Consider the following 26,117-nt stretch of genomic DNA (forward strand, 5'->3'; position numbering starts at 1 on the left):
TGCTTTTAAACTGGAAGTGAAATGGTCAAAATGAAGCTTTAGGTGTTATTTCAAAGAAAAACTAGCACATTAAGTTTCTTCTTAAGATGGGAAGAGGTGTGGGATTTTAGGGGGTTTCAATTGAAATTTCAAAACTCCTCTAGGGGTTTCATGCTCACTGGATGATGGCTAAGGTAGGAAGTAAGGAAAAAACTTACTCCCACTCCATCATTAGTCTGTGTTAGAAAGTAATGTAATCATCGGTAATAATTGCTTTCTTTCCTCCCCACCAGCCCTGTGCTAGTAGCCTCTTTACAATGGTGGGCCCCAACGGGTTATTTGGCTGTCATTCATTTAATCTCAACAGCATCCATGCCGGCCTCCAGATCCTTTAGGCCAAAGGCAAACTGGAGAATTTCGTTGGACTCGGAAGTTGTCACCATGGCATGCTCATTTTCTTGCCTTGATCTTTCATCCAGGATTGGGGATATGTGCGTGTAAATTGGGAAGAAGGTACTAGTCCCTCCCTTGTTATTCATTGTTAATATTTCTTATTCTGTCTCATATTATTGTGGCATTTTGGTTTCAAAGTGCTCTCAGGAGCCTCCTTAAAACACCAAACCTGTTTTCTCTTGAGTAAATCCCTTGGCTTTACACACCCAAAAAATAAATTAAATCATCGAAGTATATCTTTGTGTTTGTAACAACTCATATGCTTGCGATTCCACCATCTGATCTCTTTCCTTTCTCCGGTCTCTTCTCTTCCCCGGAGAATTTTAGGCTGACATGGAACCCGGGAGGAGTTGGCCCGACCCCGGCTACGGTGCAGCAGGCGTACATTTTCTTTTCACATATTTTGCTGGGCGGGTGTGGGATATTTCAGCATAAATTTCTCGTTCATGAGTGCCATTTCTTAGTCTTCCGCCTAGGTCGTTTTCTCTGCCCTAATTTTACGTGTAACTTTCTCCTGGTGGGGTCGTTTCATCCAGGATTCCCGACGCTTGAACATCCCTTCCCCTGGGCCTGACCTAATTCTGGGTGCCGGCTGTTTGGTTTACTTCTCCACTTTTGCAAGCGCACGTGGCTCTTCAGGGAGCTTCACTTTTGCTCCTACGGGGGGTGCTGGGGTTCACCGGAGCTCGGAACACGTGCTTTAATGCAGCCAGGGTTCCCTTCCCCCAAGGAGTCCGAGGCCCCGAGCTCTGCAGGCGTGAGGAGGGGCAGGGAGCAGAGCCGGGCCGGGTGAATCACAGGGCGTAACAGGTGCCGCAGCCGCAGCTGCGCCCGCATCTTGCTGGGCTCCAGGGATAAGGTTTTCTTTTGCTCCGAGTTTTATTTTTTTTTTTTTTTTTTTGGAGGTGGGGAGGAGGCTCCCGAGGCCCCCACCGAACCAATGCAGGCCGCGGTTGTTCATCGCCTAGCAACTGGCGGAGCCAATGGGAGGCGGCCGGGCCTGCGGCGCGGGGGCGGGGTGGGAACCTTGCGAACCTGTAGAGGCGGGGAGGCGGCCGCGCGGGGCGGGGCGGAGCCCGGCTGGGGGCGGAGGAGGCGGGAGCCGGAGGCGGAGGCGGGGCCGCTGGCCTGGGGCGCTGCGTGCCGCCGAGCTTGGGCCGGCCCTCCGGGCTGAGCGGACCGGTCTTGGACTCGTAGTGGTGCCTGCCCGCCTCTCCCGGGACCCGTGACGGGTGAGAGCCTGACCCCGCGGCAGGGATTATGACGCGCCCGCCTCACGGGCGACGGCGCCGGCGGGTGGTAGACGCCGGGGAAGGGCGGGAAGGCAGGCGCGGAGGTGAGCGCCGGCACCTAGCTCGGCGCGGCGGTTGGGGCCGTTGGTGGAGCTGGACCAGCCTTTACCCCCTCTCGCCCCGGCGGTGCCGGGAGGAGGAGGTGGGAGGTAGGTGCCAGTTCGGGGACCACTCCTGCTGGTGATCGCAGTGCTGCGCCCTCGGGAGGGCTCCGGCCCTTGGAGCCCCAAACCCTCTCCAGGATGGAGGGAGGGTGGCGCCTGGCGTGGGATGACGAGCGAGGCGGGGACGTGGGGGTGGAGGGCATGGCCAATTTGGGGCTGCGGTGTCTCAGCAGAGGCTGCGGGGCGTGCGGGCTTCGGGATTTGTTAGCTCGAGCCGCAAGAGGCAGTCGTTAGCGTGAGTTACTGGGTGGCCTGTGGCCGCTGCAGTGGAAGAGAATCCCAATGATAGTTAAATGTCTCGGGGAAGAACTTACATCATCTAAGAGGCAGGCAGGCATGTGGGAGAATATTTTGGTGTAGAATTTTATAGTAACGTACAGAAGACTAAAGTATGAGCCCCCTGTCCTCTTTTGAGCCAATGCTGGTCGTCCAGTTATGCAGGTCACTTGGGCCCAGGAAATGGAATCTGCTAAATAATTCGTTCTCAGCATGTGTCATATGGGAATCTTTCGATTATTGCCCCACGTCAGGGTCCGTAGTTATGATTGCCAAATTATCATTACTTGCAACGCTGGTGCTGTTCTTGTTGGATCTGAGCGAATTGAGATTTCCCTTTTCTGAACCCCATAATGGGGTGAGGATTAGAAGAGGCACTCCTCCGAGGGGGGTTCACAAGTGTAAGAGGGGACTTCCTGGAATTTGACATTGCTGGGCTCCCCTAACAGTTCAGATTGCAGGCTAGGCCTAGAGATGGCTGTGAATGATGGGGGCCTTGGAACCCTTCACGACTCAGGAGGGATTGATTTACTCTTTAAGTAGAAGAAAATTCTGGCAGCCTTGATCCTGACCTGGAAACGTAGGTATGACTTAACACATTTAGGAGACTGAACAGAATTTGAAAAGATTCAGAGATCTGAAGAGAGAAAAAAAATGCCTTTAGAGTTAAAGTTTAGGTCAAGCTATCTTGACATTTAGAAGTTGAGCTTGGATTCTGTCAGCAAAACTTAAACTGCAGACTAGGAAGCTTAGGTTATTCATTCAAATTAAATAAGTAAAAGCTAATAACTAATTTCACACTATTCTGCCTGCTGTCAGTGAAAGTTTCTCAAAATGGTTCTTTGAAAACGGGATGAAGGAACTGATCGTTACAATGAAGGCTGTTTTAGTGACTCGCTGGGTCCTTTCAGCCAAGTAATTTTATACCCTTCCTTTCCTTCTCTTTCCCCATGTGTACAATGAAGATAATAAAGCCTTAGGATTAAGTATCATGAGTGAAGCAGCTTGAAGATAACTGCAAGGACTTAGTTATTCTAAGATGAAATGTGAAGATCTGCTCATAACACATTGCGCCTTGTGACAAGACTTAATATGCCAAAGCATAATGTGTTCCAAACCTGCTGAGGTGTTGTGTGAAAAAACTAAAACGTTAACTGTTCAGATGATTTGCCAAAGGCCTCAAGGCCAACACAAGATTAGGACCATCCAAAAATCTGACACAGCTGCTCTTTGACGAAGCTGGCTATGACACAGGTTTTATAAAAGGAGATGTTTGAGTGTCTTCTATGTAATATGCATCTAGAGATAAAAAGATACTGCCCCAGAATTGTGTGATGTTAATACATTTCACATGCTTAAATTGGAGCAATTCCAAAGCTTTTTAAGTGATGTTTTTCCATATCATTTACCAGTAGTTGTGAATATAACTTATTGGTTTGACCAGATCACGGAGAGGTTTTGGTACTCTGTGGGTCTGTTGTGTGTCTGTTGATGGTGATCATGATTAGCTGTTACTGAAGATACAAGTTATCTTGAATTCACGAATTTACAGGGTGAGATAGAATAGAAAAGTGCACCATTGTTGATAATGGAAGACTACCTAAAATCTTTACTTTTGATAGTGGGTCAATACTATATAGTACCAGCAGACTTACTGAATTATGTTTTGGTTTTTTTGTGTGTTTTTTTTTGGGGGGGAGGGGAACAGGACTTTATTGGGGAACAGTGTGTACTTTCAGGACTTTTTCTAAGTCAAGTTGTTGTCCTTTCAATCTTAGTCGTGGAGGGCACAGCTCAGCTCCAGGTCCAGTTGCCATTGTTAGTTGCAGGGGACGCAGTCCACCATCCCTTGGGTGAGTCGAACCCGCAACCTTGTGGTTGAGAGGACACGCTCCAAACAACTGAACCATCTGGCACTGGCCCATGTGGGAATCGAACCGGCAGCCTTCCACATTAGGATCACGGAGCTCCAACTGCCTGAGCCACTGGGCCAGTCCCTGAATTAAGTTTTAATAATTTATTCTTTCAAGAAATATTTATTAAATACTTACTAAGCCTCTGTTGGCCAGATCTGAAGATAAAAACGATGAGTGTTGCTTTGTGGAGTTTGTTTTAGGAAATTTATAGTATAATAAAGGAAAGAGCGAAAATAGAAAATAAAAATCGCAAATATGAGAAGTCTTTAGAAAAGAGAATTTCAGCTGTGTCCTGACGGAGGACGGGGTGGGAGAAGACGGCAGCAGCGTCCACCTGGTGAACACATATTGACATGTTCCATGTACTGTTTTGGGAGGTGCAGGTGGTTTGATAGTTAAAACAGGTGGAGTGGGTTAGTGATAAGATTGGAGAATATGGCTATGACCTTTGACCAGTAGGGAATCTTCAAAAGCTTTTATTGAGGGGAATTGTTTTATTTGATTTTTACTTTAGAAGGGTATTTCTCCCCAAATCAGTAATTTGAGTGCTCCAACTAAACAAAGTAATATTTGAGAGACAGCAGTCCTACACAGCAATTAAAAACTTTGAAAGTATTTTATTGAAGCCCTAGAAACTTCAGAAAAGTAAAAATGATCATTCGTATAACTTTTATTGAGTATCTTTTTTGTTTTTCTATTTTTTTATTGAGGTATAATCGGCATAACATTAGTTTCAGGTGTATAACATGATTCAGTATTTGTATATATGGTGAAATGATCTCAGTAAGTCTAGGGTCTTCTACTTTTAAGTTTGGGGGAATAAAGATGCAAAGATAAATAAGATACAGCCCCATTTTCAGCAACTTGGAATTTAGTAGGAGAGATAACACAATTATAATGCAGTGCAGAATTTGAGTGTCATAAGAGGCATAAAAATGTCAGGTCCTGGCAGTGCAGAATTTTGAGATGAGAGAAGACAGAAATTCAAGTTAAAAATAGTTCTTAAATAGAAATTAAACTGGGTCCCGTTAAACAGTCAGTGCAATCTTAACTATAACATTTACAATTCTCATCTATTAATCCTTCATACATTGGCCTCTTACCCTCTTGAGTGAAATTTTTGGTTTGCCCACCACAGTACTAGCTGTGGGACCTTGGAGAAGTGATTACTTGGCCCTTATTTTCTCTGTGTCTTAGTCGTCTCATTTGTACGTTAGGGATAATAATACCTACTTCATAGGATTGTGATGATTAGATAAGAAAATATCCAGAACAGTGCCTGGAAAAGTAGCTTACATTTATTGAGCCCTTAATATTTCTATTTGATATAAAATGCTGTAAGTGAGTGAGAACTGACTTAAGGAGAGGATTTCTTTTTGTCACTAGTGGACCTGTCCATGAGGGTGCCATAAAACCTGTACCTTCAGAGAAACCAAATACGTTCTGTGAAGCTTTGTTTTTTCTTTTCTTTTCTCATTTGCTGATCACTTTTCTGAAAGCCGGTTTCCATTTTTACCCCTCAGCTTTGTCATAAAGTCATTCATCAGCATATCCCAACATAATTTCCTGTTTAAGTCTTGCACTTTCTGTGGCATTTGCTTCTGTTCACCACTCCCTCTTTAAAACTTTTTTCCCTTGGGTTTTTTAAAGCCTGTTCCCCTCCACGCACCCCATTTTTATCTCTTACATCTAGGTCACCTTCACTCACCTGTTATATGTTGCTGTCCTTTAAAGGGGTTTTTTCTGCTTTCCCTTTTTTCTGTATGGAGGCAACTACCACACGTATGCGGATGACTCCTAAATCTGCCTGGATGTCTTTTGAGCTCCAGGCCCTAGTTTATCCCTATTTGAATGTTTCCTGACAGCTTCTCTAAACCCAGTGAGTTCCACACTGAGCTCATTATCTCCACACACTGAACCAAACCCAGTTTTATTAACCTCACTCCTCTGTTCTCTTTAAGTGACACTGTTATCTGTCTCGTACCAAAGTCAGATTTTTACAGGAGACAATGAGCGCCTCCCTTTTGTACACTTGTCACCGTTTTTGTTAGTTCAGCTTCTGAAGTAGTTCTTGCCCACCCTTCACTACTCTCCTTGTTACTGGCCAAGGTCAGCCAGCCAGCCCCTGGCCATTTACTGCCCAGTTTGCTACAATACTTTTGTGCGAGGGCTGCAGAAAATGGAACCCATTTTAGAAATATTATGCTAGGAGGAGACTGCTAGAAGAATATTGTTAAAAAATTTTAACACTTGTATGATTTTAAAATCATACAGAGTTTAGTGAGTGCCCAGTAGATACTAGAATCCAAGATGGGTATCAGCCATTGCATATACCTTTTACCTGAGATTTAGTGGTCTAGGTTACAAAGGCCCAGTCTTGAGTTAGTCAGTCTGTTGCCAGTTGATTGTAATATGGTTGTCTGTCCTTTCCTATGTAAAAGCACCTTCAACATTTCTCTTTCTGGATACAAGTTTAGAAATACCCTGCGTAGAACCTAGCATGTAAAAGCAAGAAGACATCTTAGAAATCATTGGTAAATATAAACCATTATTAGCTGTATTATTTTATAATGAGAAGATGGGCTCAGAGACTTTATATCATGTGCTCTGGACACTTTTTGAGTGCCAAGGGGAGCCCAGGGTCTATGAGGCTTTGGAGTCGTAGATAGCCAGTTTTCATTCTTACCTTCCAGATGAAATAGCTGGGGTTTTATTCCAATCTTGCCTGTTTGTAACTGGGTAAATTAACTAATGTCTCTGAGCCTCACATTCTCCCATCAGTAAAACAATGTTACATCTAATCGTCCTAGGGCCATCGTAAGGATAAATGACATAGGCCATTGTAAGGATAAATGACATAGCTGACAAGCCGCCTCTGGCACGCAATAGAGGCTCAGAGGGGTAGTTCTTCTCTCCCACCAGTTTCACGTCATTAGTTGGTACAGGAGTTCTTAACCCCCCATCCATGGATCCTTTGCACATTTGTGGATGGCTTCATGGATCCCCTAAAACTGGAGCTGAAATTGCCTGTTTTTATACTTCTGAGGGGGGAGAGTCATTGGCTCTGGAATCTCTGACCCCAAACAGTTTAACCCCTGAGTGGGCAGTAGTCAGCCCTAGGATCCATGGCTCTTGGTGTCTGTTAGCCAGACTGGGTAGAATTTAGAGTTGTTTGAAATATTTGAGGAACAGTATATATTTTTTAAAAAATTTAAAGGCCTTTAGGTGCCAAGAATCAGATTAATTATATTCCTTGGCTCATGACACATTCTCATAATTGGAACATTTATTTAGTTTTAATAATATAATAGGCACTACCTAACATAAAGCTATGACCTTGACAATAACCTCTATATAACCATGTGGGCCCCTGCATACCTTTTTTCTACTTCCCTCACCCGAGGCAACTATTTACTGAATCCTACATATATTCATCATTTCCTTGGTATTTTTTAAATACAGTTTTATTGCATCTATAAGTTTTCCATAATATGTGCACGTTTAAAAACTATATATGTTACATGCCCTATTTTCTGAGACTTTTTAACTTTATAATGCTGAAATTCATTTACTTAATATTATATCGCTGAGATTCGTCTATATTGTGTGTCACTGAAGTTTTCTGATTGCTGCATATTTCATTTTGCCGAAATGCCATAGTCTATATCCCTTCTCCTGTCGATGGGTGTTTGGATTGCTTCCAGGGTTATGCTCTTGCTGGTTTGCTGTTGTGAGGAGGGCTGCTGTTTTATGTTCTCGTCTCCTGGCGTACACACGCAAGAATTTCTCTTGCATATATACCTAGAACTGGGCTGGCTAGATTATATGAACAGGATATATGAATTTAAACTGCCATATTGTTTGTTTTTCAAAGGTTCTCCCTACCCTCCAGGTTTAATAAGCCTTAGCCTGGCATTCCCTAGGACTGTTATTTTCAACCTTCATTTAGTACTTCGGAACACTTTCATTATTCTTGGAATCCATTCTGTGGCACCCTTAGGAAACAATTCCTTTTTGGTATTCTGTTATCTAAAGTGCATAAATAGAATACTAACTTACACTGACCCACGTTTTTATAGAGTATAGCCGCTTAGCCGTGTTCTCAAACTTCTTGCCTCAGAATCCCATGGAGAGTCTGTAAAAACACTGGTTTCTGGGTCCCATCGCCCAAGTTTCTGAATCTGTAGGTCCGAAGTGGGACTTGAGAATTTGCATTTTTAACAAGTTCTAGATGCTATGAATGCTGCTGGTCTTGGGACCACACTTTGAGAACTATAATCAGTGATTGAATTTGGGCTAACTCATTGAGTAAACCACTACAGATACATGGTTACAGTATTCCAGAACAGATTCATGAGTTATGTTTAGTTGATTATTTCTATTTCCTTTAGTAAACTTTTTACCTGCTACTTTATTATTTTAGGAATGACATACCAATAAATAGTACTTAAAAATATTGTTTGGGCTTCTTAGCTGACTTTCAACCTTACAAAGTAAGAGAGATTTAAAAACAGTACTTCCTTTTTGTTCTTTGTAATCTTCATGTAAGAATATGATTGCTGCTATTCCTACATCTGCACTGGAAGGATTTGAAATTGATATACTGTCTCCACGTTGTCATGCTCTTAATTCAGGCACTAAATCATCTTGCTGCTTCTCTAGCCAGCACGTCAAGATTGGACTGAAAGCCCTTCTAAGTTGCACCATGGCTAAGGTATAGATTCTGATTTGTCATAATATGAAAGTAGCACAACTCACACTAATATATCATCGAACTTCATTGACATTCGTTCAGCAAACTTTATCGGGTTCCTTTCATGGGTCAATTATGACATCTCATACTAATGCAGGGTACAAACAGTACTACGCAGGCCTGCTGACAGGAACTCAAATTAGGAGGGGAGGGAGAAGTTTCATTACAATTATATCTGTACTGTAATAGAGTTAATATAAAGTGTTCTAGAAGCACAAAGAGAAAAAAATAGCAATTTGGGGAAAGCCTGGACATTTGATCTCTATATTCACTAACTTTTTTCAAAAATGTTTTTTTGAGTTTTTATAACATTCGGTATTTTGTCTGCTTTATGCAGTTCACCTTTCAGTTACTCAATGGGAATCGTTACTATCTGATTTTAACTTAGTCTCAAGGTACGGCGGTAGAGAAGTGAGTACCTGTATGTATGTGTTCCGTTTGAAAAGCAGCTCCCATTGTGTGTTCCCACCTTTCCCACAATAAAGACAATGGGGTAAAATAGTTAAATGTGCTGACTACTGTGGTTTGCATCTCAGCTTTGTCACATCCTAGCTGTGTGACCTGGAGCAAGAAAACTCTGGGCCTCTGTTTCCTCGTCTGTAGTAGGGGGAAATAACTATTTGGGTTATTTTGAGATTGAATTAATGCATGTAAAATGCTTTAAATTTCCTTGTTCCAAGTAAATGCTTTAGGTGTGATCAATGTTATCTTACTGTTAAAATTAGGTTGAATCTCATTTGCTAAACACGGTTGTGAAGACAGCGTGTGCACATTCTGGTACAAAAATCTGAAGAAGAAATTTTGATATAAATAGCTGCACTCAATTTCACTTTAGGTCCCAGGAGAAATGTGAAAATATAGATAATAGAACTGAAAATTCTTTAAAGACCATCTAGTTCAACTTCTAATTTTACAGATATGGAAACTGAAAATAAAGAAATTATGACGGGCTCAAGGTTGCTCTGTAAATAATAGAAGTGGCACTGAGAACCGCAGCCCCTACCCTCGGTCTCGTGCTCCTTCTATACCCTATGCAGCTGCCCTGAAATGACAGTCCCCTGAAAAAAATCTAAGTTTAATTGGAGAGCTAAGACCAAACTAGATGAAAACATCAGCAATAAAAAGACAGTGTATAATGAAATGCCAGATGGTGCAGCGTGGACTCTATAAGTACATACCTATATGGTTTCTTGAGCTGCTCTCTTTATGCAGAGAAACGCACCTATTACCAGTAGTTGCTTGAGTCATAGAAGGTTGATAGATTAACACTTTTTTGAAAAGAATATTACTAGTTATGTCAGAGTCAGTTTCCCTCCATCTTTCCTCCTGACAACTTTAGATTATAATGGAGCCAGAGGGAGAAGCCCCCTTTGGGAGGTCAGCCAGTATCTTTGCTCTTCGAAACATGGTGGGGAGTGTCTGCCTCCCGCTGGGCTTATCCCCCAGACACCCCCAGGCATAGCAGGGCATCAGGGTGGAGCCGGCTTCATCCGTGCCCCCTTGGGTGCGTGTGTGTGCGGTCAGTGCTAGACACGTAATTGATGGGCGCAGAGTCTATCGGCTGTCTGAGTTGGTATTTCCACTGCAGGGCCGGGAGCTGCTGTCTTACACTGAGGTGGGGGTGCTTCCACATTCATTAGCTCGTTAACTCGGCGTGAACCCTCGGTCTCTAACATTTTTACACAATGTTACGTGTCCCTAAAACAGTGCCGTTATAGAAAGGTGTGCTGTGGATGACGTCAGAGCAGTCCTGGCCCACCCCTCACTGCACCCACCCATCCTTTCCCCAGGGAGGTCACTGGTAACAGTCTGTGGCTTTTCCAGACCTTTCTCCTAAGTGTATTTAGACAGTTTGATTTAGCAAAAGACGGAGATCATGCTATTCTCGTCCGTGACTTCTTTCTTTCACGTTACACATGCAAATCTGCTTCACTTTAATAATCCCAGCGTATCCCTTCTTCTGGCAAAGAAGGGATTGGTTTTTAACTGTTTCTCTATTGGTGGATAGTTGGATTATCCCCCATTTCTTGCCATTACAAATATGCTGCTGTCAACAGTATCCTTGCATGTCATTACTTGTGTGATTGACTATGTGGTAATAGATGCCTAGAAGTACGATTGATGAGTGGAAAGACTTACACATTTCAAATTTTTGTAAATTGCAAGATTCCCATGTAAACTACAAAATACTAACCTCTGGTGATGTTCTGTTTCCTTTACATAATTGATTATCTGAATAACTCTGGGACGTTTGTATAATTTCTAACCAGGTATTGCCCAACATGGCTTTGTGTGCTAAAATACTGAAGGTAAACTGATTAATCTGGAAACAAATATTTTTTATTACTCATGCCATTTTCTTGTTAGTTTTGGTGTTTGAAAGTGGTACTGTTCATCCCCATTGCCTCTGTTTATCACTGTAATTTCCTTTAAAAACATGGATTTTTTTTCTCATTATATGAAAAACAATTCACTTACAGAAAATTTGGAAGACATACAAAAAGTAAAGATTACGCATAAGGTCTTTATGTGTGTGAAAATGCGTATAGAAAGGGATGAGAAGTTCTTCCCTTGCCCCCTCTCTTTTCTATTCCCACGTGGGTCTTATCTGCTTTTTTCTGTTCTTATACAAACTTCTGTCTTTATAGGGAAGAATTTATACCTGTAAATACATACTCATGTGTAATTTTTTAAAGACCAAATAAGATAATAGATATTGTTCTACAACTTTTTTTATTACTTAACAAAATATCATGGCAGTCTTTCCAAATTAGTAAAATATCTAATGATAGCTAACATTGACCACTTACCATATACCCAAGACCCTGTTTTAACCCCTTTGCATGCATACACTTATTTAATAAAGTTGTTAAATAAATTTTAAAGCTAAATTTATTTAACCGCAGTATAATCCTTTGAGATGAAGACTGTTTTTACACTCCTTTCGCAGATGAGGAAAATGAAGTCCAGAGATTTCTGTTCAGGCCACTTATAAGTGCTGGCACAGGGCTTTGAACTCAGGTGGTCTGACTTTGGACCCTGTGCTTTTAGCCGTTATAGCACACTGTTTCTCATACTGCAGCAATAATTGGTTCAAGGGTGTATATAAAGAATTTAATGTAGCTTCCTACTCCCTGAGGTACTAAGAGGATAGCTTTCTAATGGGAAATTCTGGCTTGGAGCTTCACTGAGATTGTATTTCTCAACCCAAAGGGACACACGTGAAGTATTTTACCATACTTGTGTCTTCACGCTATTTTTTGCAGTCTTGGTCTAGTTGGGGGATTTGAGGTAATGAGTGATGGTAAGAGGTACTGTTTCCTGAGCCTCTGATCCACTGGAGCCGCTATGCGTGATGGTTAAGAGAATGGGCTCTGGAGTCTGGGCTGGGAAATATCCACCGGCTCTGCCACTTGCCAGCTATAGGACCTTGGGCAAATTACCTAACCTTTCCGTGCTTCCATTTCCTTATTTGTAGAAAGGAATTAATATGATAACACATAGGGTGGTTGTAAGGATTGACTTCATAACATGTATGAAGCATTTAGATCACTACCCATATCCTAGGTATACTGTGCTTAGTTTTTCACCTGTTACCTCATTAAATAACTACAACGGATCCTTCGAAGTAGGTAGTCTCACCCCATTTTCCTGGTGAGGAAACTGGCTCAGAGAGAGACTGGTTAGGATACGAACCCAGGCTGTCTGACCCAGGCCTGTGAGGCTTACATTGTCTGCACTAGACCCCACTCCCCGCGCCCCCACAGCTGTAAATCCTCCTCACAGCGGCAAACTTAGTAGGGGGAAGATGATTAAGGAAATACCTACCAAATTTTGAGTTTCAGCCATTCAGTTATATATTAAAATTTAATTTGTGAAGAATTTATTTCTGTGGAAAATATCTATACTATTAAATTATACCACTCAGATGAAATCACTTAGATTTTAAATTTGTAAAAAGTAGATTTCCTAAGAGATTGAATTAGTGTATTTTTATACTGATATGCATATCTTAATCAAGATTTTGTTTTAATGATTTTGTTTAAGGTATCAGGCATTTGTAATGGAATTAAAAACTATAGTCGCCTCTGGAACAAAATTAGAGTAAAAGATGGTGTTAATATTTTTAGTAATCATAATATATTCGTTTTTTTATAGTAATAACATCTATTAAAGTATGCTGAAAACTAAATTCTTAAATTTTATGACTGAATTTGTAAGATAGGACTAATGTTTAAAGGCTTAGTTTTAACAAGTTTATTTTTTTCACCTAGCAATTTGGTAGCTCTGACTTTGAGATTTTAGCAAAGACTTTTTAGTTAGCTATTTGTGAAAAAATCCTGGGCAATATTTAGAAGCCCAGATGGTATAATGTTACCACATTCCTGTATAATGAAAAACTATTATTTTCTGACACTTGATTAAAATTTGTTTTAGAATTCTGATTAGGTAGACAATTGCGCCTTCTCAAGGTAGAATTCTATGTTAACTTGAAAAGAACACTTAAAATAGTGTACTGTGTGAAGGAAGTCCTGTAATCATGGTACCGCTTATGTGTCTTCTGTGCTCTCTTTCAGTGGGTAGGTGTGTGGGAGAGATTTTGGGAGATGAAGAATAACTTTCCTCTAAAGGAGTCACATCTTATGTATCTTTTCCATTGCTCTTTTCCTTTATCCACTTTTGCTTGCTGGTTTGAACATGTTGTACTTACCATCAGTTATTCACTTGCGCATTCATTGATTATTCTATTAAGATTAGTGGGAAGATACAGAAATGTAAAATGTGTGGTACTTAAAGTGTCTAGTTGGGAAAGATGAAACAAACTAGTAAGTGTATGGAGGACCTAGAGAATGGAGTTTCATGGGCTGTGTAGAGGAGATGATGGTGGTTGAGTGGGGCTTTGAAGAAGCCTTAATTTGGGGGAGGTGAAAGAAGAAAGCATAGGTAGAGCACGCAGGCTGGAGCAAGTGTGTCGTATGTGGGACTCAGTGCATTTTGTAAACATTTACTCAGCACCTGCTATTTTAGGACCTGTTGGATACAAAAATGAATATGTACGTTCCCTACTCTGTAGAAGTATGTGAACTACTGGGGAAGGCATCCAACTATAATGATTTGATTAATTTTAATACTAGATGATAAAATTGTCATAAACCTAATTGTCGCGTCCAGGCAGTGAGTGAACGAGAAGGGGTGGCAAAGGGTTAAGAAAGAAACGGAAATCAAGAAAGTTTTGAAACACGGGCCAAGGGTCTCCCAGCCCCAAAGGACTGAGAGCCCCTAATTGGGCCACCTTGTAGCTTTTATTGATGTACACACAAGGAAGTAGCATTGTTTTTCTTATGGTCTGTGAGTCCCGTACACCATACCAGAAAACTGGTTCAAACCAATCACCCTTGCCTGCCGAAAGTCCCATGATGAATTATAATTGTTGTTTGTACCTCCCCAGGGGACAAAACTATGCTGAAACTTGCTGAGATGGAGAACTGATGTTATCACATCTAGAATCACTTCCCAAGCAGGTTGTAGGAAGGAATACAGCCACAGAGGCAGAAGCTCTCCTTAGATGGGGGATGGTGGGGAGCTGTGCCCACCTCTATCAACTCCGTGAGTTCTCCTGGTGCTCCCCACACGCCTGTGCCTGTCTTAGGTCGTTCCTTTCTTGAGGAATCTTACCCGTCATTGGCTAGCCAGCCATCCTTTGGGGCCAAAAAGGGAGTCATCAGGTGTAAGCACAAAGGTGAAGCAAAGTCCCTAAAAGGATTAGTCTCACAGACTCTTCTTTCTTTTTAAGGGGGGAACAGACAGATAGGCACCTGCTTGACAACACCTAATTAGTTGCTTTTGTAGTGTATGGTATCACTTTAGTTGTGTTTCATTACGAGACGTAAATTATGGAAGGAATTAAGATATATATGTTAGTTATCTATTGCTGCATAACAAATTACTCTAAAATTAGCAGCTTAAAATAACAAGCGTTTATCTTCTAATTTCTGTTGATCAGGAATGTAGGTGTGGCCTAGCTTGGTACCTCTGGCTCAGGGTCCCTCACTAGGCTGCTTTCAAGGTGTTGGCCAAGGTTGCAGTCATCTCAAGGCTTGACTGGGGGAGGATACTTCCATACTCATTTCTATGGCTCTTGGAAGGCCTCTGGGCCTCACTGGCTGTTGACTAGAGACATCAGTTCCTTGCCACATTGGCCTGTCATGGGGCTGCTCAAAACATGATAGCTTGCTTTCCCCAAAAAGAGGGGTCCGAGGGACAGCACTTGAGAACCAATCCCAAACAGAAGCTACAGCCTTTTTATGATCTAAATTTGAAAGTGAAATGCCATCACTTATGCTGTATTTTATTTGTTAGAAGCTAGTCCTTAAACCCAGTCCACACTCAAGGAGCAGAATAACCCAAAGGTATGTACCGTGTTTCCTCAAAAATAAGACTTACCCCGAAAATCAGCCCCAGTTAAGATCGTCAGCCAGACAGACACATTTAGTACATTATGACGATGTTCCAGAAGATGACATGACTGTATTTGAATAAATGTAGATTGTTGTACATGAAAAAATAAGACATCCCCTGAAAATACACCCTAATGCATCTTTTGGAGCAAAAATTAATATAAGACCTGGTCTTATTTTCGGGGAAACGCGGTACAATGGGAAGCAGGAATCATAGAGGGCTATCCTACTGGCTGCTTCTCCCAAAATTCTACAAGTGATTAATTATATAGAGAACCCCTGAGTCTTTGGAAGAGAAAGAGGAAAAACCAAGCAGGGAACTTTTCTGATGGAAAAAAACAGTAGTAATTAATCTGAACCACAAATGTTGCTAAAGATCTATCTAGTTACTTTTGACGTTGTCTTAATATTTACTCTGGGATAGAATATGGCAAAATGAGTTATTTAATTGCACTCTTGTTAAACTTTCTATGGAAAATGATCTTATTTCTGGGAATTGTTTTTATACCTTTTCAAAGCAAAGTGTTTGTAAATAGAATAAGGCTACTGTTAATGGCAAAGCAGAGAACAAGTTTATGTATGCCTCAATTTAAGTAATAGATAAGTTCCTTTAAGAATTGTGTACTCTGAATGAAATCATTTAAAGTGATGTATGGGAACTCAAGTGTTTTTAAAGAGACTTCATGGAAATATTTATTCTATTCTATTTTTAACACATATCTATCTATCGATACATATATATCTCATATATATATATGAGAGAGAGAGAGATGCATGTTTAGGGTTAACTGGTGATAGAGCAAAAAGGGCACAGTTTCAGAGACTGAGATCTGTGACCAGGTTTCACAACCAATTAGAAATGTGACTCAGATAATCCTCATGACATTCCTGATCCCAAGTTTTCTGTCTCTAATACAGATAAATATATATGAAAGAAAATACTTTGACATGAAGAATGATGGATTTATAAAACTTACTAAAATCTTCATTTTCTTTCAGAAAGGGTACAGTTATGTTAACTTTAAATATGTCACTGCTTCCCAATTTTCTGTCAGGATTCTAACCTAGAAAATGCTCGATGATTATGTTCCGCAAAAGCGTTTTACCCAGAACAGACCAGAGTACCCTTGCTCATTTTACATTTGAGTACATGGCATCGGTACTTTGGGGCCCATAGCAGCATAGAGGGAAGCCAGTTTTTCAGAAATAGTAAGATAACATTTACACTGAAATGGTTGCTCTTTTACTGCAATTAGTAAGATTTTCTATTATGAATACTTACTTATTGAAATGTACATAGAGAAATGCATGAGGGGTTTATTAGATGCCGACATACAAATTATCTACCAGTAAGGAACAAAACTATTTCTCTCTGTTATAGGGAATAGGAGAAGGAATTCTTGCTTATGGAATACCGTATAGGTTTTTATTTGTTTTGTTTCAAGATTGTTCCCTAACAATCTTAGATGAATGAAATGACATTGACAAGATGTTTACATTCTTTAGTCTTCAAGTTTTGCTAATAAAATTCACTCGTGAGTTTGATTTATGTTGGAATCTGAACAGCTATCACAACCAATGGTATACATAGAGAATTGAGGATTACACATTACTTGAACACGATTCATTATTAGCTTTTTTCTTTTCTTCTGTAGTGAAACTATAGTAACAATGCTGGCATAACCAAGTTTGTTGTATATAACTTGTCCTGGATAATCATGTCCACTATATAGTGGTTGATGTGACTTTATTAATATATAATATGTATTATACATATAAAATATGTAGTTTAATTCAGGGTTTCAGCACCAGGTTTTAATGGAGTCCTTGGCTGCCTTTGAAGCTTTCAAGTTGAAATGAACTTGTGGTTGTGTTAGATTTATGCAAAGCAGAGATGCTTCTGTTATCTTTTTTCTTAAATTAGTCTCTTGGTTGGGGTGTATGTTGATTAAGTCTTAAGTCTCATTTCTTGGAAAAACTCGTTGGTTAACTTTTATCACAGGCCCTGGAGTATACAATTAGTTACATCATCGAAAAGAAGATGACTTAGAAACTTCTAGATTTTATGAAATCATAGACTGTTAATAAGGTTTTTTGTTTCAAAGCACTTCAAAATGGAGTTTTCATTTTCATCGTGAACATTTAACTGAATATATTACAGGGTTTCTTGTTTTGTTTTGTTTTTTTTTAATCAATAGGCCAGGCAACAATTGAAAGTCTAAACCTGTGGACACTGGACAGCTAAATTCACAGAGAAAGAATACCTGACTTAAATTATAACTTTTAACGAATGGATATGTAGTAGACACATTTTAGTGTTTGAGGATGTTTCCGTATGAGGAGAAAAGGCCTTTAGAGCACTGTTGTGTCTTATTTACAAACATCTTTTAAAAAGGGACTTGGAAAAGTGCCTATTTCTGTATTCTTCTGATCTAGTCCCTACTGCTAACCTGTGATTACAAAGAATTAACCCGCTGCCTAACGCGTTCTTATAAGGGTATCTGTCTCGAGATCTTCTAAGGGTTTATGTTTAGTTTTTATAAAGAGCAATGGTGCATTTTGTTACGGGTTTTAGAACCCTGTCATTGATACCAAACGTCAGATCTGTATGTAGACGATGATGATGATGGTGACTGATATTAATTCCATGTGCCCCGTATGCCAGGCAGTGTGCCAGATACTTTATGTGCATAATCTCACGTAAAGTCAGGGGAAACTGTGAAGTCCGAGCCATTATAACGGCGATTTAGCAGTGAGAAAACTAGGGCTTGGAGAGGTTAAGTAACTTACCCGAAGCAGAGCTGGCTGAGAATAGATGAGTTTATTGTCCCTTGGATCCTGTTTTACTTATAGCTACTATCTCTGAAAGCTGAAAGTAAAATCATCGTCTGCCTTGGTGCAGACTCAACCTTCATCCCGCTCGTCCTGTTGCTGAAGGCACCCATTTAAGGGCAGTGGGAGGTACAAAATAGTTCAGGGTGCTCCTACCGAGGCACGTGATTCGAAACATGGGAAAAGTTCAGTGCCAGACTGATGGCCTTCTGTGTGGACGTGTGTGTGACATCACACCTGTACTACACACAGCGTCATTTGCATTATATCGTATGCTGCTCTATGACCTAGGAATCATCTGTGGTTTTTCTTTTGCCCATATTTCAGTCCATTTGCAAGTCCGGAAGGTTCTGTCTCCAGGAACCTAATTAAAAAAAAAAAATCCCTAATTTATCCATCTGTCTGCTTCCACTGTTAGAGCTGTGGTGTAACACTAGTCTTGCCTGAGCTATTGCAGTAGCCTGATTTCTCCCAGCCTCTCCACTATTGTTCACCTGTAATCTATGCAAATAGATTGTATGGTAGAGTAGCCATTGATCTTTTTAAAAGCCTAACGGGGATCATGTTGCTTTCCTGCTGAAACTGCTTCAGTAGCTTTTCATTGAAATTTGGAGAAAGTCCAATTGCCTGCCATTAAACCTTGCTTACTGTGCTTCGAACGAACTGGTTTTCTGTATGTTTCTCATACTTATCAAGTTCCTTTCCACCTTACATCCTAGTACCTGCTGTTTCCTTTACCTGGGCTGTTCTGGCCATTGATCACCTTATGGTTGACGCTGTGTCGTTTAGATCTCGGTGCAGCCTTCCTTGACTAATCTAGATACACCCACCCCAGTACTCTCGTGTTACTGTGTTTTATTTTCTTTATAGTTCTCATCTTCCTCTGAGTATTATGTTAATGTAATTTAATTTATTCCTTACCTATGTCTACCCCCACTAGAAATAGAGAACAGGGCCTAATTTGTGCCTAGAATAGTGTGTCTGGCACATAGTAATACAATTAAAATTTTATTGGATGAATGAAAATTTTTATTTCACTTTAACATTATATTGTGAACATTTCCCCACAATTTAAAATATTCCGAACAAGGGTTGTGAACTCTTGTTCCACAGTCCAGACCTGGCCTAAAGATACATTTTATTTGGCTTATTAAAAAGTGTTGTTTGAGGTATAACTTACATGCAGTCAGGTGCACAAATCTTAAGTGTACCGTTTGATTACTTGTGCTAATGTGTGTACCTATGTAACTGCGCCTCAGATCAAGGTACAGAAGGCTTTTTCATATCCGCCTCCCAACCACTCCCCCTTCCTACAGATACTTGAATGATCTTTTTAATTAGCTTCTAACTTTAAAACTTGGGAGATTTCACATAAAAATTCAGAATTGCAACATTTCTTTAAAAATGGAAAGATGTGGCAACACAGGACCTATGTTCTCTTTTGGCGACAATTTGCTATAGCTGAGAAACAGCCGTCCAAAGTGTTGGCATGTGTTCTCCAGTTTGCCTGCAGTCTTTACCTCTCCTTCTTCTGTCCCGGACCTCAATTGCCATTTATAGTTTTATTTGCATTTTTTATGATGGAGAAATAGTTCTATAGAAAGTAAAAACGTGAATGGTAGACTAAAAGGGTTATGTGTTTCTTATAATTCTGCATTTCTTGCCTTTTATGTATTTGTTAGCCACCCTAATTCTACTTGGTTGTTTAAAGGTTACACAGTGTATGTCCTATTGCATAAAGGTGTCATTTATGTAACCAGTCTTCTACTATGGAACATTTTGGTATTTTGATATTGTAAAAACAATTTATTGATGAATCTTTGTACAAGTTGTTATTTTATTAGGATAAAATTTTAGAAGTGGAATTTCTGGATTAAAATATTTTTTCGTTTTTAAGAAATTTGAAAAATCTTACCAAATTGTTTGGTAGTAGTATAAATTGAAATAATTTTTCTGGAGAGCGATGTATGGAAATATTCTTTTTCTCTACATCTTTGCCTATACTGCAAGTTGTAATTAGAAATACACGTTTTGCTAATATAGTCTGTAAAAACGAAAAATGGGAATGCTGGCCAAGAATTTTTTTCATATTCTCATCTACATAAATACAAATTATACTTTATTTTAAAGGACATAAAATAGAAATATATATTACTTACAACAGTGCTGTACCTTAGATGTAAATTGTGAGTGAAATCATGTACCATGTACTTTGTATATGAAGTAATGTGAATACCTGAGTATAACTGGAGAAGCCTTTAACCTTCACCCTTGCACTCACGTCCGCAAACACAGAAATTATGAGTTCTGCTGTGTTCTATGTGAGTGTACATGAGAGTAAATAATGCAACATCTTTCTGTTTTGATGTACATAACAACTAAGTCTTACACCGTGGTTTTCGATTTGCTTTCATATTTTTAATTAGATACTGTTATTCTATGATTTGCTTTTTAAGGAGATGCCTACGTGGAAGAGTTACGGTAGCTGGACCGTATGATTCGTTGCTGAACTGGTTCCTCAGGTATCCTGGCTCCAGCAACTGCTATGGGAGATTGGATGACTATTACAGATACAGGTCTGTCTTCAGGTAACTGAATTTAACATAATTGTAAGCTAACGCAGTCATTGTAAAGGTGAGTTTTTCAATGAAACTATGAAATAGTGACCGCAAATATTGAAGGTGTGACTAGAGAGACATAAATAGTTGTAAAATATCTAATTTCTATCTTGAGTAAAATTATCAGGGAGAGCTAAGAATTGAGCCATGATTAGTGGGATTAGATCCTTTGGATGAATAATAGATTACTTGACTGTTACTATTTGTGAGGAAATTTTTATGCATTTGAAATAAATTCATTAGCTACTTCAATGCATTTCTCTAATTTATTCTGTAATCACAAAAACTTTGAGTGCATAGAGAAGTGATTTTTGTCTGTCATGCTCATAAATCTAAAGCAGTGTAAATTAAGGTAGCATATTGTAGTTTAACATGTCCACTAAGGGCACCACTTTATAGTCGTATCATTTTGGAATTAAAGTATATAGTTTTCATACAAAACCCAGATTTGCTTTAATTTGAAAATACTTAAAATATTTATACAATTCAGAATATTTAGTTTTGGAGATTCTGTTACCTTTGCATGCATTTTTATAAATTATTTACATAAATGCCTTTTGTTGATTCTTTCAGAAAGCAAAAATATATCTCAATATACCTCAGAAACAAAGATGTCTCCATCAAGTTTATATTCACAGCAAGTGCTATGTTCTTCAATACCTTTATCAAAAAATGTGCACAGTTTTTTCAGTGCCTTTTGCACAGAGGAGAATATTGAACAAAGCATTTCCTATCTTGATCAGGTAACTTTTTTTTTTCGTTAGGAGCAATATCACAAATTATGCTATATAATAGAACATATTAAAGTTATGAGAAAAACGCTTGTCAAGTACAAGTGTATTGTTGTGTATTGGTCCAGGACTTATACTGTGTTTCCCCGAAAATAAGACCTAGCCGGACAATCAGCTTTAATGTGTTTTTTGGAGCAAAAAGTCTTATAGTAAAATAAGACCGGGTCTAATATTAATATAGTATAATATAATGAAATATAATATAACATATAATATAAAATATATAATACTGGGTATAATATAATATATTATAATATTATATAATACCAGGTCTTATTTTACTATAATATAATACCTGGTCTTATATTAATTTTTACTCCAAAGGCGCATTAGAGCTGATGGTCCCACTAGGTCTTATTTTCGGGGGAACATGGTATTAGATCTGCAGAGCACCTTGGTGACCACCTATCTATTAATAGATACAAGGTAAACATTTTATCTGGAACAGTTGGCCTCCTGTCCCTCCAGGGGCTCCTCCACTGGGAGTCTCACCTTATTTTACTGATGTAGAAACCTGAGATCCTTGCTGTAAGTGATTGCAGAGCAGAGGCGAAAAGAGCCCAGTTCACTCAATTCTTTGTCCTTTGGGATATTTGCTACTTTCTTAACTATCTCAGGATAGTTTTCTTTCTTTCTCAGAAAAGATTTCTATCTTTTGTTTCTTCACTAAGTTGTCTGGTAACCAACTTTTAGGAAAACTTTCTCCTACCAGGAATTGACTACTTTCGGTTTTCCTTCATTATACGAAGAATCCAAAGGTAAAGAGACAAAGAGAGAATTAAATATAGTTGCTGTTTTAAATTGTATGAATGAGCTACTTGTACTTCAGCGGAAGAACCTTCTAGCTCAGGAAAATGTGGAAACACAGAATCTGAAATTGGGAAGTGATATGGACCATCTGCAGAACTGCTATGCAAAACTTAAGGTAGAAACTATATGTCAATCTGTATTTCAATGCCATTGTTACGTAATTTGATACTGTGAATTTTCATTGGCACTGTCAAACAAATTTTAGGGTGAATTTTTTTAAGTTTTAGGTTTTCTTTTCTAACTGGTAAGTCAAAGTGGACTTATAGTAGTTTGTGCATATCCATTGTACTGCTCTCTAATATCTATGTTGACGACATTGATTTTATGAACTGTTTAGTGACTTGCTGAAATCTGTAAAAAGTTAGATTAAGAAATATTTTTATCTGAGGAAAATAGTATTTCCCTGCCCCATTCAATCTTGCTTAATAAAGTAGATGCTTAATTTAAAGAAGTCTTATTGTGAGAAGCTGTATCAGTTAATTCCAAGAAAAATATTCTAGAGGGCATCTATGCCAGAGTTGCTAAAGCTCAATAATGGAAGCAGGTTAGATAACTTTTAACTCATAGAAGTCCCTGGGGCTCTAGAGAATACCATAAAAGAATGCTTTCACAAACTTGCTTGATTCTCTGAACAAAGGAACTATTATTCACAGGCTCATTGACCTGCTACCTTAAAATATAGAACATTCGTTGCTGGCTTCTGCTTTGCTTTCATTCTTTCCTTTTATGTTTTCAAAACAAGTGTGTGTGTGCGTGTGTGTGTGTGTGTGTGTGTGTGTTTGTGTGTATATCTATATATGTTTATATATGAGGAGAGAAGAAGGTCTCCAAAATCATAGTATGGTAGGGATGTATGATTGTATATTATGAAGGATGTAATATAATCAAGGCAAATATTTTTCTAAATATACTATTCTATTTTGAGTTTCCTTATTTGTGAAAATAAAAGCTTTTGAATCTGTATACTCTCAGAAGATCAGCTTCCTTTTAGTTTTTCGCCTGTTGGCCCATGCTTCTCTACTTATTTTTCTGCCTCTGTATTCTCTCCCCACCCCACTTCCTCCAAGAACGTATAACAACAATTAAAAACAAAACAAAACAACTCAGTATCTTGAATCCCTGAGCTCTTTTGGAGAATAACAGGGTCTCTATATGTAATTTAATAAGATTTGTACAATAAAGAAGTGGCCTGGGATTGGCCTACATGTGAACACTGGGAGTTTTTGAGGATTGATTTAGAGAAGCATCTTAACTTCTCAGCAGCACCTGCCCCTACCAGCCCGTCATTGCCTGATGCTATTTTACAATGTCTTCTTGGCTCATATACAGTGATAACAGTATGTTTTCTCTTTAATAATATTTTCAGGGTTTTGTGTATCCTATATGCCTAAGGAATAGAGATTATCCAACTCTGTATCTTGGCAGACTGGGGAACTGTGATGGGCTGGAGGGGGTAGATGATACCCTCCAGCCTTATTAAAAGGTTGTGGGTTGTGGATACTACTTTAATCTTAATCAGAGAAACCTATAAGTCTTATGAATTAAATTGACCCAGAGTTGTAAACCCTAGACTAAGGTTTAAAACTTTTCATATCTGGGCACCTTTGGCCAAGTGTGCTGTAAGTAGCTAGTGAATAATTACATAATGATATTGATAATTTGGGGTTATTGAGCCTTTCCTCTAAGAAGAGATCATTTATTAGGACTATCCAGACAATAGAGTATTTTCCATGATACCTTCTAATTTGGGATTTGACCTGGGCCAAAATCAGGTATTTGGGGTAAACAGAACTGTGAACAGAAATGTGTGTTCAATGGGAAAAGTTGCTGATCCATCCTTGAAGAATTTCTGGATCTAGCATATGATTCATTCAATTTGTTGAGCAAAATTTATTGAGTATATTTATGTACAAGGCACTGGATTTCAAAGATGAATGAAACCCAGTCCCTGTTTGCAAGGAGATTGTAGTCAGTGGAAAGAGACATATAGAACCATAATTATTAGCTTCATTAATTGTTCTTGGTGTGGGAGGTAAAGGAAAGCCTTCACAGAGAGAGCATTTTACTTTCAGGGAACAGCAAATGACTTTATAGGGGCTGAAGTAAGTATATGATGTCTGATGAGTGGTGAGTGGTAAGGCTGGGACCCAGACCCCAGGTGATTCAAAAGACATTGTGCAGAAACCCAGAGTCATCGGGAAACGTAAACAGGAGGAAGCCATCATGTAAATATCAATCTGGCAATAGAGTGGAGAAATTACAGGGGAAGGTACAGATTTATATTTTGGATGGAAGTAGGGGCTTTAGAAAGCCTGGTGAAAAGGACAGATGTTAGCAGGCCTTAGCAGTCACCCAGGCCGGGGAGGTTTTGGACTTGAGCTCAGGCAGTGCCAATGGAGATAGTAAGAGTGAGATATGAAGAAACCTTAGGAGGTAGAATGTGTAGATTTTTATGAAAAATTGAATTTGGAAAATAAGAGAGAGTCATGAATGTAAGGTACCATTCAGGTCTCCGATGACTGAGGACGGTGGTGTGGTTCACGGAAATAAGAAATGTAGGAGGGGGCGTAGAGATTTGCAGGGATGATGAGTTCAGTAAAGTGTCGATAGTGACTCAGTGGAACTCTGATTTGACATTTATAGGACATATCAACTGGCCTTTAAGTTTAGCTGTGCAAAGTGGTCTGGCATGATAGGAAGTTCTAAACGCGCCAAAGAAGAGAGGGCCCCAAATTCTTGACAACCTTAGAGTTGTCCAAGTTGTATTCCTAAATTTCTGTGTCTTCTTCAGAGCCATTGTTACAGACATTGTGTAAATTGTTGTTTGTAGTCATAACTTGAGTGGCTTTTATATTTTAGAGAGGATTTGAAAATAGCCCAGTCGCTTCATGCAGAACTTGGCACAGTTCCTCTGGAAATGTGCGGAATTAATTGAAAGTGAGCATTGTATCCCGTATGGATTCCAGCAATGCTACCATTCCTCTCTGGGAAAAATTTTCTGAGTTCACCACGTGCAAGGGAGAACAGGTTTCCTGCTGTAGTCCCACCTTTTCTGACCTGAAGTGTTCCGCTTGCCTTGGTCACTAGTCTGCCTCAGACTTAGCTTCGAATCACTTTTGGCTCTTTCTTCAAGAGTGTGCTATAGACGGATTAAAAACTATTAAAAAGAAATGTTTTGAATGTTCAGTGGCAACATCCCTGGTATAAGTGAAGAACCTTTCAAGGAATCCACTTTGAGGCTCTTTTGTATGCACACAAAAAAGGTTATTTGTAAATTAAAATTTGGTATTTAAATATAAATAAATTGTGTAACTTTATAGTATAGAGCTTTATAAGTGCTTTAAAAAGAACATTTTGCGTACCTCTAAACTTCAGTTTTAGCTAACTTGTATGTGTAACTTGTTTTCACTAATTTTTTAAGAATTCAGTTGCCCTGAATCTTGTGTTAACTTTAATCAAAATTGCATGTGAATGTTTTAGGAACAACTGGAAACCTCTAGGAGAGAAATGATTGGGCTTCAGGAAAGAGACAGACAGTTACAATGCAAGAACAGGAATTTGCATCAGTTATTGAAAAATGAGAAAGATGAGGTATGTTGTCAGTTATTGCAAATAAAGTTTAAGTGAATTTTTAAAAAAATAATTTGAGGTGCCCATAAGAGCCACTTCACTTTAAAACAAGAGCAACTTACTCTTCCTGTGTCAAATTGATATGGTGGACCTCTGTGTACAGTATTGTATCACATTTAACTGAGAGGTCAGGAACCCTCCCCCA

General features: G+C 39.3%; 1 protein-coding gene across 13 annotated transcripts in view; it reads left to right on the top strand.

Moving 5' to 3' along the window:
- The first annotated feature begins 1,498 nt into the window (after positions 1-1,498).
- The window catches only part of SSX2IP (SSX family member 2 interacting protein), a 46,211-nt gene continuing 21,592 nt past the window's right edge, over positions 1,499-26,117 (top strand). For 2 of the 13 annotated variants that reach the window (XM_081055537.1, XM_081055531.1), the window contains exons 1-5: positions 1,528-1,664; positions 20,580-20,711; positions 21,315-21,484; positions 22,245-22,457; positions 25,823-25,933. In XM_081055537.1, coding sequence (XP_080911663.1) covers positions 20,669-20,711; positions 21,315-21,484; positions 22,245-22,457; positions 25,823-25,933 — 537 coding nt within the window. In that variant the 5' untranslated portion in view covers positions 1,528-1,664; positions 20,580-20,668. Of the gene's footprint in view, positions 1,874-20,579; positions 20,712-21,314; positions 21,485-22,244; positions 22,458-25,822; positions 25,934-26,117 lie in introns of all 13 variants that reach the window. The other 11 variants (XM_081055540.1, XM_081055532.1, XM_081055542.1 and 8 more) reach the window with 9 other exon arrangements.

Source organism: Rhinolophus hipposideros (assembly GCF_964194185.1).
Source record: "Rhinolophus hipposideros genome assembly, chromosome: 8".
NCBI lineage: Eukaryota > Metazoa > Chordata > Mammalia > Chiroptera > Rhinolophidae > Rhinolophus > Rhinolophus hipposideros.